The following is a 13,035-nucleotide window of genomic DNA, read 5'->3' as shown; positions in this document are numbered from 1 at the left end:
CTATTGGTTATCCATATCAGTCTCCAAATTGATACTATCGCCAAACTTCCCATAAAGTATCAATTTCAAAGAGTTCATTTCGTCGCAAATTTTTTCATACTTTTCTGTGAGATCAATCACTTTATTTTCCAACTCACTTCTCATATTTTCCAGTGTCTTGCATAATTTTTCCTATAAAATAAACAAACAGAATAACAAAACACAAATTTTCGAAAAATCTAGCACCAGTTTTCACTCTTAAAAAGTCTAGAAAGCTAACGACAACAATCATGCAAGAGGCATTCCTCTCAAAGTAGAACGCCAACTCAACCACACGTCTAAACGTCTAATATTATCGAGAATATACAGTTACAAGTCAAAAATTCCAGCCTTTAATGTAGCAGCATAGTACAACAATAATGTACTGCTTACGTGATCCGTATGCATAAACACTGATCCAATCTGGAATGGTATGGTTCCTGCCTCTTCCAAAAGCACCATTTCATCAGTTGCATCATTTAAATTTTGAAGATCACTATTCATCTCTTGAAGTTTCTCCTGAAAAACAAGCAGTCGATTTCGCAATATTTTTTAAAATATTTGGATCTCAAACCTGTATCGATAGACAATATCAATAGTCAACAGTATTTCGTGAAGGATGGTAGAATTTGAAGTTGTGGGAACCGTTTTACTAGAGGTATCTGGAAATTCTGTTCTTGGTACACGCTTCAGTCATAAGAGAACCCAGAAGGAAATTTACCACTAAAAGAATTGAAACTTATATAAATTAAGTCAAACTGGATTGACAAAAATGCCTACATATCAAATTTCAAGGTCCGAAGGAAATGCAACTTATCATACTTTAACATCTAGCGATTTTTGATAAAGTCGAGCAAACCGATTGATCATTTCTTGATCCTCAGCAGTCACATGCGAATTTTGTTTCACTATACCAGAAGCCATCGCAGTAATCACAGCAAATGACTACAAAGTGAAAATTACCACAACCACCGTACTTCGCATTAAAAAACTGCTGCAACTTCGCTCAGAGTTAAATCGGAAAAATACGGCCAACCACCAAATACTCCATAGAGCCCTGAGAAGTGTCCTTTCTGTTCCGTTGACTTTTCCTTTTCTTCGCTTTTCGTTCCTATATTAACCAGAACTCCGTCTCTCTAGCGCACTCGATGTCCCTCTCCTGAGCTACCGTTATCAAACATGTTAAAATCACATAAGGAACCCGAGATTCCCCAAATATTGATGCCATACCGTACATCAGACGAAGTAAAACAGTTGGTTGGGGAGGGCGAGTGGCGAGTTCAGAGAGTGGAGGAAGATGTGATTTGGATTAAATTTTGGGGCCAGTGTGTGCATGTGTGATGCCTATGTGTGTTGGTTTCATTCTGTTTGGTGTTTATTTCAATGTTATTTTGAAGTTATGCATTTCGATATATATATATATATATATATATATATATATATATATATATATATATATATATATATATATATATATAGCTAAAAAAAACTACAGTGTCCTTTTTAAGTTTTAAATAAGAACTTGTGGTTTCATCACCGGTTTTGACAACACTTGCCATTACAGGCTTTCACAAAGTTGGAAGGACTTACTGTACAGGATGATGAAAAAATGTATCGAACCGACCCAAGCAGATGAAATGTTCTCTACGACAAAATATGAACTGTATGGATTAAAGGGTTGCGATGGGACAACTAATGTAAGCCCCTTTAAATCAGTTTTTCAATTCTGACCGTCTACTTGTTTAAAAATCCGGAAAAATGATCTGATGCGTTTCTGCCAAGATGTTTTATCTTACTAGTTTCGTACCATTTTTTCATTTTTGTTATGGACAGCGAAAAAATAGTAGCATATAGAACAAGAGCAATGTAAGTGCAAGTTTCCTGATTACTCGATTTGTTACAACGCTGTGTAGACCAACATATAAATTTCACTGCTGAAACTCTACAGATTTACTTCGCTTTAGGTTTTCATTAACATAGTGTACGGTTTTTTCTTGTGCATGATTTTTGGCTTCTTAGTAATTCTTTTGAATTCTCACTTGCTATGCATCAGTCTTGTTTTACATATGCTTTGTATTTTGATTTTTTGAAATGAATGAAACTTCATAATGACGTTTTGAAATGTCAAGGGATATCATCAAGATCTTAGAGAACATTATTTATCACGAAGATAAATATCTTCACTTTACATCTTTACCTACACAACCATAAATACTTTTCTAAATCGTGAGATGGAATACAGCAGGCTTATGTGTAAGGAGCTGTAATTAGATTGTTTCGTTGATTATAAAGGAGGAAATTCCAAGATATACAAATCGAGAACTGCGATTTATTCCTTTTCTAAGTCGTTTACAAAAAGGGGTTAATTCATGTTTCATATTTCCCGTATACCATTTGGATTTGTCATTTCTGTATTGACATTTCGACATTGTATTGTTACTTAAACGAATGAAACAGTACTTAAATGTATTGTCATTTCGATAATACATTTGGGGTCACTGATATTAATCCTTTTCTTTAAAGTACAGTGTTAGTTTATTTCTGCTTATTTCACACTAAAACAGCATATTATTCGCATATTTCATTAATTTAGGTTGGAGTAGTATAATTAATATAGTACCAGATGATTTGTGTTAAATAAAAGGATGAATAACAACTTTCGAATTGTTGTTAGAACGTTGTTATTAGAACCGCTTAGTTGGGAGTAGGCATTATTCTGTTTTTGTTCTTTTTTTGCACATCTAGAGATTTTTTTTGTCCTAATAAGTTTTGTTGACAAGGTATATTCAATAGTATGTGAAGAACGATGGTCTTTTCACTTATTCTTCAGCAGATCTTAGCTTTTTCTCATACCATTTAATTCACAAATTGCATTTATCGGATGGTAGTAAACAAAGTATATCTTTATACTATTATTTTTTCAAGTTCTTTTCCAACAGTAAAACCAGTGTAAATTGACATTCTTCTTGGCGAATCGTTTCTTCAGCTGGTTTGTTAACGATATCCACTTTTAAGAATTTATGTTTGAGGAAAGGTTAATCTTGGCTGCTATCGAAGATGTCTGCTTGTTACCTCGAGAACTTTTTGATGGGTTTTATCGGGCATTATCTCATTATTCACTACTGTTTTCGATGTCTGAAGTGGCACTTCTGTCTGTATTTTGCCAAGCTTTTGTATGCTAGTTGCAGTAATCTTTATTTCTGGTTATTGTTTGCATGTTGACCTAATTGATTTTCTGCTGTATTCTTTGAAAATGGGAGATTTCCGATCATTGTTTTTTTTTTTTTTTATGATGTGATGTCGGTGTTGAACTTTTCAAGCAATTAATTTACCGAGGAAAGGGCAAGAGAGAGGGAGGAAATCACTTTTTCAGTATTTGAAAAGATGATTATCAGTTAAGCTATTTATCTTTATCATGTATTTTTTATTTGAGAAAATATCCACTATGATAGTAGACTTGTTTTTTGCTATGAGGCAAATATAGGACGAAAAAACTTAAAGCTTTAAATGTTTTTGATTTTTTTAATAACAGGAACTGGTGTTTTTGTATTATGAGTTTTTAGCTGTTGCAATGTGACGATTTCGTCACAATTTATATTGTATTGTATGTCTCATGTAGAAATCTAGTATGTTATTTATTCGTTATAAAGAATGCAGACTTACACTTGTGTTATTTGCAGACATCTGATTCTGAGGCAAAATTGATGCATGCCTCAGGAAGTACCTTGAGGAGTAAAACTTCATGTGCACGACTATTAAATGGTAAAGTTTTCATTTTCATATTCCTATATATTACTGGAGGTGCTTGAAACAAAAACGGTTTCAATGATTATGTTTTGTCATTTGAGTCTCTAGCAGTTTTCTTCGTTGATATCTGAATTTCATCGATATTACTGAGTGAAATTATTGTTTTTTGATTCCGATGTTTAGGGAAAAGTTTAGTTTCGAAGTTGGTTATACTCACTTTTCTTCTTTTAATGAAGTTTTATCAAAGTTTCTTCTTTATCAAAGCAATAGTCGTGCCACTTACATTTTTGGGGAGAGATTGCTGTATATTGTGAAAATTTTTTGATAGTCAGTGATGTCATTTCACGCCTGTTCTTTTTAGATTTAAACAGAATTGGCAGATTTCCGAGACATTTAAAAAAACTGTTCCGCATGCTTCTACTTCCGGTTATTATTTTTATTGCATTGTTCATCTTCATTACATATTCCTCGAAATCTTCAACAGATACTGCGTACTGGATTGAAGAACCTGTTGCTCATCCATCGGTTGTTTCTTTTATCTATTTTTTATTTTTAAAATAATAGAAATAATTGAGTTTTTTTTTGGTTCGAAATAATACGAGGAATGGAATGAGATTGCTCTTGTTTCTGCAGAATTTTATGCTAAGTTGTGCATTCATCCATAAAAAAAAAAAAAAGAATAACTTATGTGACATTTCCTTGTGCTTCACTTCATCCTAAAACTTGGTTTTTCAGTTACGGTAGTGCTTATTTGAGCATGGAGTTGATAGTAATTTTTCTCGCACATTTACACAAACCTACTTTCGAGCGTTTCTTTGGAACACAGCTTTTTCTTAGTTTCAGTTTCGATCTTTCTGAATGATTAGATTCATTTATTGTGACTTATTGTATATTTCCATATATTCCAGTTGCCTCATATAATAGTATTAGGTGCTGATACAGCTGATATGCGGAAATCAGCCACTCGAAGGCACAACTTTTCCAGAAAATCTGAACAGGTATTAATTCCACTTACTTTTCTCGAAAAGCTGCCGATAATGTAGTAGACAATGGGTTGATGACACTGCGCATGTTTTTTTGTTATGGATCATTCTTCAGGAGATTTCTAGAGATTGATGTACAACTTTACTCAACATATGCATTAGAGATCCACTGCAGCGCTTCCAGTAACGTAGGGAGCGTACTCAGTGCTATTTTTTTTTTTTCTTTTTCTTTTTCTTTTTTATCTCAAACATGAATCTGCTTCAAAGAATGTGTTTTAAGGCTTGTCGCATCCCGAAGTTAAATATCAATGGTAGTGAAGTTATCGGGTTTTTTCACCATGTAGAAGCACTCGATTGTGGTAAAAATAAAGAAAAAGAGTGGGCTTATGTTGATGAGAAAGGATTGTTCACTATGTCATCTGATGCTATCAAGTAAAATTTATTTGATCACCACTTTTGTTTTCTTTTATACTAACTATCGAACTGGCTTTTACAGGAGGTTCCAGTTTTACTTTTCCTAAAAAATAATTTTTGAAATTTTATAGACATCATGGTGGTATTAAATGTACTATTGCCTATTTTGAACGAGTTGATGACAATAGATTGAAAATTGGTCGTCAGATTCCAATTACATCTGGTAGTCCTATGAACAAAGATTACGCTGTTGTAGAATGCCTTGGAAATGATCAAGAAAAGTGGTTTGTTTTCGTTGAAATTAAGTTTTTTGAAAGCCGAGTTCAATATCTTAACTTTTTCTGGCTTATAATTTCTGAATGGATTATTTTCTACCATGTCTTCAGCTTTTCATTCTGATGTGATCTAAGTATACAATAGAAATCTTATAAAACAGCTGGTATTTGTAAGCCATGTAAGGTTTAATACCGGAATTGTAGTTTAAGAGAGGGTTGGGAAGTGTTTACATTCAATTTCCATATGATAATTTTAAGAAATCATCATTGTTGTCAACATTTTAGATTAGCAATGTTGAGGGATTTATATTATTTGAAATTTTAATGTTTATCACACGTAACTATCGATATACACCCCAGAGACCAAAAAATTTTCCGTGCTTACGGGTGTGAATAAAGAACCTGTTTGAATTGTAAAACTTCATGACTGTTACCAGTATTTGCTTTGAACATCAAAAAGTGGAAAAAGAAAACTGCACTCATTTCATAGAACTTTTTTAAAGGAAACATTTGTTATGGACGATTGTTCCCGATCGGAAAAAAGAAGAAGATTTGTCTCATATCAAAAAACCTCCAGACTGGTCTGGTCTTGACGTATATTTCATAGGTTTGAATATATTCTTTAAATTTCCTGTTTTAAAAATATGCAACATATGTTTGTGTTTAAGAACAAAGATACTACCCTATTTTTATAGGCTTTGATTCATTATCCCAGATGTCATTTCGCCGTAAGCTTCCAAAAACAGTCAAATATATTGAAGAAGAATTCGACGCAGTTGTGCTTGATGGTATGCAACATTCATTTAATAGAATAATCAAGAAAGGAAGTCTATCTTTTGCTTACGAATACGTTCGAACTATAACTAACTTATGCAATGAAGACAGTGAATATTTATCTCTATTCATGTTGGCCATACAATAGTGCCATTTTCAAATGAAATGTTGCATTAAGTAACCGGAATTTCTGAGATCTAGTAACTCATTTTCGTTTCCTGATATCTTCAAAGCAAAAGTGACTCCAGGCATCCTATTTGTTTTGTTGAGTTAATTTATATGGATTTAAATAACCCTGTCAAGTTTTTAAGGATACAACATTGCCGGAGATGGTACTCCTCAAGCATTCATACGGATTTTAACTGGACAAACCGAAGAGGAGTTACCTCTCACGCGGTTAGTTTTTTGTCATATTCTATAAATTGGCAGTTTTTTCATTTTCTTTATTTACTTTTGTTTTACATGAAAAACCTTACCTGTCTACTCTTACATATGCAGAAAACGTTAGAATTTCCAAGAAAAATTTTTGTCCTTTTTACTGCTACGTGAATATGTGTCTTATATTTTTTTAAGGATAACTTAGATTACTTTTTGTTTAAATACTTCATATTTCAGCAAATAAAAATAGTAGTTCTTCCCACTAACATAGCACCAAAAGTTAACACCATAAGGACGTTAATAACTGTATCTATTATGTGGAGTATATATATATTATAGCAAGCGTTTCGCAGAAGCAAATTATGTTGATGAAGTATATCCATTTGTATGGAAAAATTTTTCCGATGCCGGTTACATAACCTTGTATGCAGAGGACTCAGCAAAACTTGGAACGTTTACATATCGTCTGAAGGTAGGAATTTACTTTATATATGTGTTCTTCTTTAATTTCAAGGTGCCTTATTTGCATGCATTAATTTGAAAGTCAAAATTCAGAAAACATGAAGCTGTTAGTCGGAATTTACGTAATCAAGACTTTCAGGGTTTTAAAAACCAGCCAACTGACCATTACGTGCGGACGTTTTTTCAAAAAGCTGAGGATATGTTTTCGAATTTGCAGTGTTTGGGTTCAGTGCCAATGCACAAGGTTTTTTTTTTTGTAAATTTGCTCAGTTTTTAATTTCCGTTTTTCTTTCAAAAACCGTTATGTACTTTAAGTAGGACCAGCGATTTTCTAAAGTGGGAATTTTCAACACTTCAGTTCTCACAGTTTGCAAGAAGTATAATTCGAAAAAAAAAATTTTTTTTTTTGTGCAGTCAAAATGACAAATAATGCATTGAGCGAAAATCAGCTTATTAAAAAGTGAAATTGGATAATCCATTCACTCATTACTGTTGTATATATTTTATATTTCGATTTTTGGTACCTTTAGTATATTTTGCTTTTCTCATAAGCTTCTTCTTATTTTAGGAATGGTATCGGTATACCAGTGAATTCATGGAGAGATACAAATATAATACATCGAAGTTTCTACTTGCATTCCATAGTGTATTAAGCCATGATGATGTTAATCTGGTAGAAGTTGCTGATGAAGATACAATGTTAAATCTTAAAAAATTAAAAGAAAGTGGTACTCTTGATAATGCTTTAGTCATTGTGATGGCTGACCACGGACATCGTTTTGCTAAATTTCGCGCCACTCATCAAGGTTCGTTCGGATGGAAGGTCTGGGTTTTCGTAAACTATATTAAAAAATTTCAGTTTCATATCTACTTATTCGTTAGTCAGGAATTTTTAGGAAGATAATGTGGATGTACAATTTTAAGGGCAGCTGGAGGAAAGGCTTCCATTCTTTTCCCTTTCACTTCCCAAAAAATTCAGAGAAAGCGATAAAGGAAGGACAGCATGGAAGAATTTGAAAGCTAATAAAGCAAGGTTTGTTATTTGAGAGCATTTGCTATATTTTTCCTATTATTTTTCTATTGTTTTGTTTCGAGTTGTTGGTCTTGGTGTTGCAGTTTTTAAAGCAGCTACCAATTATGGTTTATTATTGGTATATTCCATAACTGGTATATATTCCGTACTTTTGCTGATTGTTTAATTCACATACATTCTTTTACCCTCATTTCAGACTGGTAACTCCATTCGACATACACGCTACACTGCTTGACATACTTCACTGGCCGACAGAGCAGGAGTTGAATACTATGGGTGACGCAAAATTCCGTTCCTTGTCAGTTTTTAGGCCAATTCCTCCTTCAAGAACCTGTGAAGAGGTTCTTTTTGAATATTTTGTTTATACTTAAATACTAGTATCACCGGGGCACATTTGAGGGCATATTTTTCAAATTACTTCAGAAAAGTAAAAAATTTTAAAAATTAGAAATTGGAAAATTAAAAAATCTGAAAAAGATAAAAAAGGTGATTTTATCAAGCATTCAAGTGTTTGTACTAAGGAATAGTTTACTAGACTGGTATCAAGGATTTTACTTGTTTTAGTTCACGACTAAGTGTAGGTCATTACGTCACTCCTAATTGTTTCCTATTTGGAATATTATTACATATCATTAAATGATTCATGGATATACCGTTTTATTTTAAATTAATTTTTTTTAATTCAGATTTATCAAGTAGCAAAAATTGGTTGTTTCAGTTTTGAATCTGTCCTTTATCCAACGCTAATATATTAATGCCTATATAACCTTTGAACCATACGAGTCGATGTTTGTTCAGCTATTTATGATTGCATTGTACTAGTTGTAATATACCCACTGCATTGGTTGGAAATTCCCAAAAACGGTTATAGGTTCCAAAAAAGAAAAGAAATTGGAGTCTTACTTTCTAGGTATAATTATTTTGTGAATTTTATTTTACACGTTGCAGGCCGATGTCGAACCGCACTGGTGTACGTGTTTAAATTGGGAATCTGCCATGAATAATAGCGAGCAAATAAATATATCTATCATGTTGAGTAAAGCTGTTGTCCAAACGATCAATTCACACACAAAATCTCAACGACACTTATGTGCTCCTCTGAAATTGGTTTGTAAACAATTTTCATGAAATTTTGCTTAAGAAATGTAGTCACTGGATTCTTAAGTGATATTAGATATTCAGTGAAATTTTGCGGACTTTAATCAGTACGTGAGTCGTGTATGCTTTCTAGCTGCATGTTGTGTTTGCTATAATAAGATCAACGGTATACTTAGTTAATGATAACAGGGATATCATGTGTTGTCCTCTTACATTTTCCTTCATCCTGTTGTGATGCGTTGTGTAACAGCCATTATTGATCTTTACTGTTTATTAATCACAGCATCAAATTTACGATCTATTATTGAACTATTATAACATTATTGGAAACAGTTCATTCTTACGCACCATTTCACTCCTTACATATTGCACATTTCCCGTTTTACTTTTTTCCATCTATAAATGTTGCTTAATAAGTTGAATATAATTTTTTTGTAGGCAAAGCTAGAAAATGCTTGGAGGCTTGTTCCACATGAAAACTTGCTTAAATATAAGGATGCAAAAGATATAGATGGTTTTGTACCAAATTTGGTTGCCAAAACCAAAGCTGCATTTGCACATTACCAGTTGAGATTTGTTACGAAACCAGGAAATGCTCTCTATGAGGTAAAGTTTTTATAAATTCTGCTAATGAATTCATGCTCTAAATCATCAGCATATAAGTTTTTGGATTATCGGTTTTTATAAAACAAAACTTTTCACTGTTGACTTATTCAAACCAGATTGTGACAAGAAACCGGAGTCAGACTTTGTTCAAGACTCCGGATAATTTATATTATGTTCAAGACTCCGGATAATTTATATATTATATATATATATATATATATATTATTATAATATATATTATAATTTATATTACGTGTGTTTGATGAGTATTTCATCATTATCTATACGTTACAGGCAACCGTACTGTATGATATATTAAAGAATACAGTAACAGTTGATATGACATCGATCAGTCATGTCAATAGATATGGCGATTTGCCCCACTGTATCATAGACACAAACTATTTTTTAGCAGCGTATTGTGTTTGCTATGATAAGATCGACAATACTCTTAGTAATTCATAATAGTAAAGTAAAATCATATGTTGATTTTTTACGCTGTCCTTGTCTTGTTATTCCTTGTGTGAGGGTCATTGTTATGCTTTGTAGTCATCTTTACGTATCATTATTGCTAATTTTGATACAATCACATTTTTTCTGATCTTATTTTTTTTCCGGTTTTTACTTTTGTGGAAACACCAACACTCATATAATGTTGAGCGAATGTTTGCTATTTTTTCCAATTAGTCCGCTTACAGTATAACTTTCTATTTTCATGGTCTAATCTTAGTCGAGCTTTATGGCTTCGGTGTTGTATGTCTGATCTGAGTTTAAGGGTTGATAAGGTAATAAATAAACCGAAGAGCAGTAATTAAATAATAAGGAAAGCTAAAGTTGACAACGGAAGGGGAATGAATAGGGAAGTTTATTCTCGCTAATGATATTCTTGTCTATCATCTAGAATTTTTAAAAAAGGATAATAATTGTTTTATTTTTCTCTTCATCTTACTGAGATTAGTCCTTATTTCACTTATGTAGCTGTGGTAGTTTTAGATTTACTTCAAATTCTTATGTTGTCTTCACTTTTTCTACTTTCAAAACTTGAATCTTATATTTATTTCGCTTTTTCATTATTTTATCATTATTATTGTTATTATCACTACTAGTAATTATTATCATTATTTTTATGAATAACCCCGTGAGATGTGCCTTTTAAGATGTTTTAAAAGCGTTAGGGTCATTGACTTTATTCTATTTGCTTCTCGTTTAAAAGTGCTTTGACATATGCCGGAAGCTTTTTGTGAAATGAACCTTCCCTCATCGAAATTCCAGTTCAGGAAGCCAAGAACTATACCAAAGACTCAGCACAGAGTTTCAACCGTTGATGCTACAGCATTTCGACCATGCATAGACTACCCTTCAAAGCTGTTTTGCTGATCTATAAAGGTCAGTAACTAATTTTATATTTTCATTTAATTCAGATTATTTATTCAACGTGACTAACAGTTCTTTTTTTGTCATTTAATGCTGAACAGTATACTAACAACATGACGGGTAATGAAACACCAAGCGGTTTCCGTGCAAATGTTTGTTTCATATATATTAATATTTTTTCTTTTGTTCCCTTTAAAAAATCAGCCTCTCTCCATCTTCACAATCATGTCATATTTTTTATCTGCATTTTTATCTATTGCTACAATTTTTCATGGTCAGTAATATTAAGTCATAATTGTATTTTTCTCATCTCTTTCTCTGATATAGTTCCCAGTGCTTTCGCATTTCTTCTGTCTTATCTATTTTTGCTTCTTATCTGTTGTGTCGCCTTATGTTATCCCACGTTAAGAAGCACAACAATTTGATTTATGTACAAGAAGCACGCTCAAAACAGATCTTTTGATCATCAGCCAGGCTTTTTGGAAAGTGAAATGGTTAAACGCCTCAGTAGTATTGGGACTGAAAACGCACCACAAAAATATCGGTTTTGATAAGCTATTTCAAAATTCCGTAGATTAATAGATTGCTAGATCATTGTAATGCACGGAAATCATTGTTACAAAGTTCATTTCTTTCTTTATGAAAAGTTCTCCGGATATAGAAGTACGAAGCGCAATTTAATTTGTTTTTGGAATGGTGGCCTTCCACTGGATTGTCAGGTTCGTTTTCTCCGTGCTTTTTCGATGTGATATGTTCTGTTTGACAAAGGAACCCATCAGTTGGCATTCTCTTTTATGGGACTGTTGACTGATGTTTATTTCATGAAGCATTCTTTTAGATAAGTCAATGTATTCCTTTGAACAAGTTTTCATGGCTCAGTGCAAACTGGTATAAAAATTCATTTTCATAGCATTCCTTCTGCATTGAAAACTGCATTCTCCAAGTTCTCCATATAAATTTGATTTAAACTGGATAAATGGTTTTTTTTAAAAAAAGAAAAGAAACTTAAATTATTCCGATCAAAATTCTTTTTTAATGATCTTTAAAAAATGCTAGGACGGACAACTTAACGAACAACACTGTAAAGAACAGAAGCACTCCAAGTTCTTACAGTATGCATGAGTTCCATCTCCTCTCTGAATATTCTTCTTGGAACTATAGTACAAAAAGAGATTGCTCTGTGCTGCACATATTCAGGATATACAGTACACTGTAACAAAACGTGGAGCAAAATCCAGATTTTCGACATTACCACCTTCGACCAAACATCACCGTTGCTGGAAATCAGAACAGTTAAATGTCGATGAGAATGCATACTAGTGTATTTAGTTCCGTATCATTGATAATTATTTTGTTAACTGACCTTTCCTACTCTGTTCAACTGCATCATTAGGTGTGAATGAACAGTTCATAAACCAATGCACAAGCTGAATGAGATCATGCATAATGAGTTTTCTTTTGTAAAATGGCTTCATTGCCTACCACACTTCATCTTTGATTTCTCAGGCACTTCCTCGATGTACTATCCATTCGGGATTCTCTGTTTTCCTCAGAAACGAAAGAGAAATCATCCTACTTATCAGTATCGAGAAACTGGAACTACCGGCTAACAAGACTGTGAAAAACCGCAATGTGAAATGACTAATTTTTTTCGCCAAAAATGCAATTAACATTAGTCTTCTGATATATTTTGCCTACGGATCAAAAATCATAATGCTATTTGTTAGTTGCACGTAACAGATTTCTGAGCAAACCGTACTTCAACTTTTTTATTCGTTTAGTCGGTCATTGGGGAATAAATATACGAAAGCAAATTTTTTCGGTAAAGAAGATTTTACAAATAAAAGATCTCTGTGCTCTTCTTCAATTTCTG

General features: G+C 32.8%; 2 protein-coding genes across 2 annotated transcripts; one reads left to right on the top strand and one right to left on the bottom strand.

The window, feature by feature from the left end:
• Window positions 1-942, bottom strand: Bma-pfd-4 (Uncharacterized protein; the record flags this gene model as incomplete). The annotated part of the gene is made up of 3 exons (XM_001898764.1): window positions 1-171; window positions 412-537; window positions 841-942. The coding sequence occupies 3 exons, from the start codon at window positions 940-942 to the stop codon at window positions 1-3; spliced, it is 399 nt and encodes a 132-aa protein (XP_001898799.1).
• A 255-nt stretch (window positions 943-1,197) lies between these two features.
• Window positions 1,198-10,253, top strand: Bm6519 (Uncharacterized protein; the record flags this gene model as incomplete). Its single annotated transcript, XM_001898765.2, has 18 exons — window positions 1,198-1,343; window positions 1,583-1,715; window positions 3,699-3,780; window positions 4,127-4,290; window positions 4,674-4,763; window positions 5,029-5,180; window positions 5,294-5,446; window positions 5,941-6,044; window positions 6,133-6,225; window positions 6,523-6,607; window positions 6,929-7,061; window positions 7,191-7,295; window positions 7,620-7,857; window positions 7,976-8,084; window positions 8,281-8,425; window positions 9,033-9,191; window positions 9,621-9,788; window positions 10,083-10,253. 18 exons carry the CDS (start codon window positions 1,198-1,200, stop codon window positions 10,251-10,253), a joined length of 2,430 nt encoding a protein of 809 aa, XP_001898800.2.
• Between the last annotated feature and the right edge of the window lie 2,782 nt (window positions 10,254-13,035).

The sequence above is a fragment of the Brugia malayi genome (assembly GCF_000002995.4).
Source record: "Brugia malayi strain FR3 genome assembly, contig: Bm_v4_ChrX_scaffold_001, whole genome shotgun sequence".
In the NCBI taxonomy this organism is placed as follows: domain Eukaryota; kingdom Metazoa; phylum Nematoda; class Chromadorea; order Rhabditida; family Onchocercidae; genus Brugia; species Brugia malayi.
Note: the sequence above shows the minus strand (reverse complement) of the source record. Positions and strands in the feature narration are given on the sequence as shown.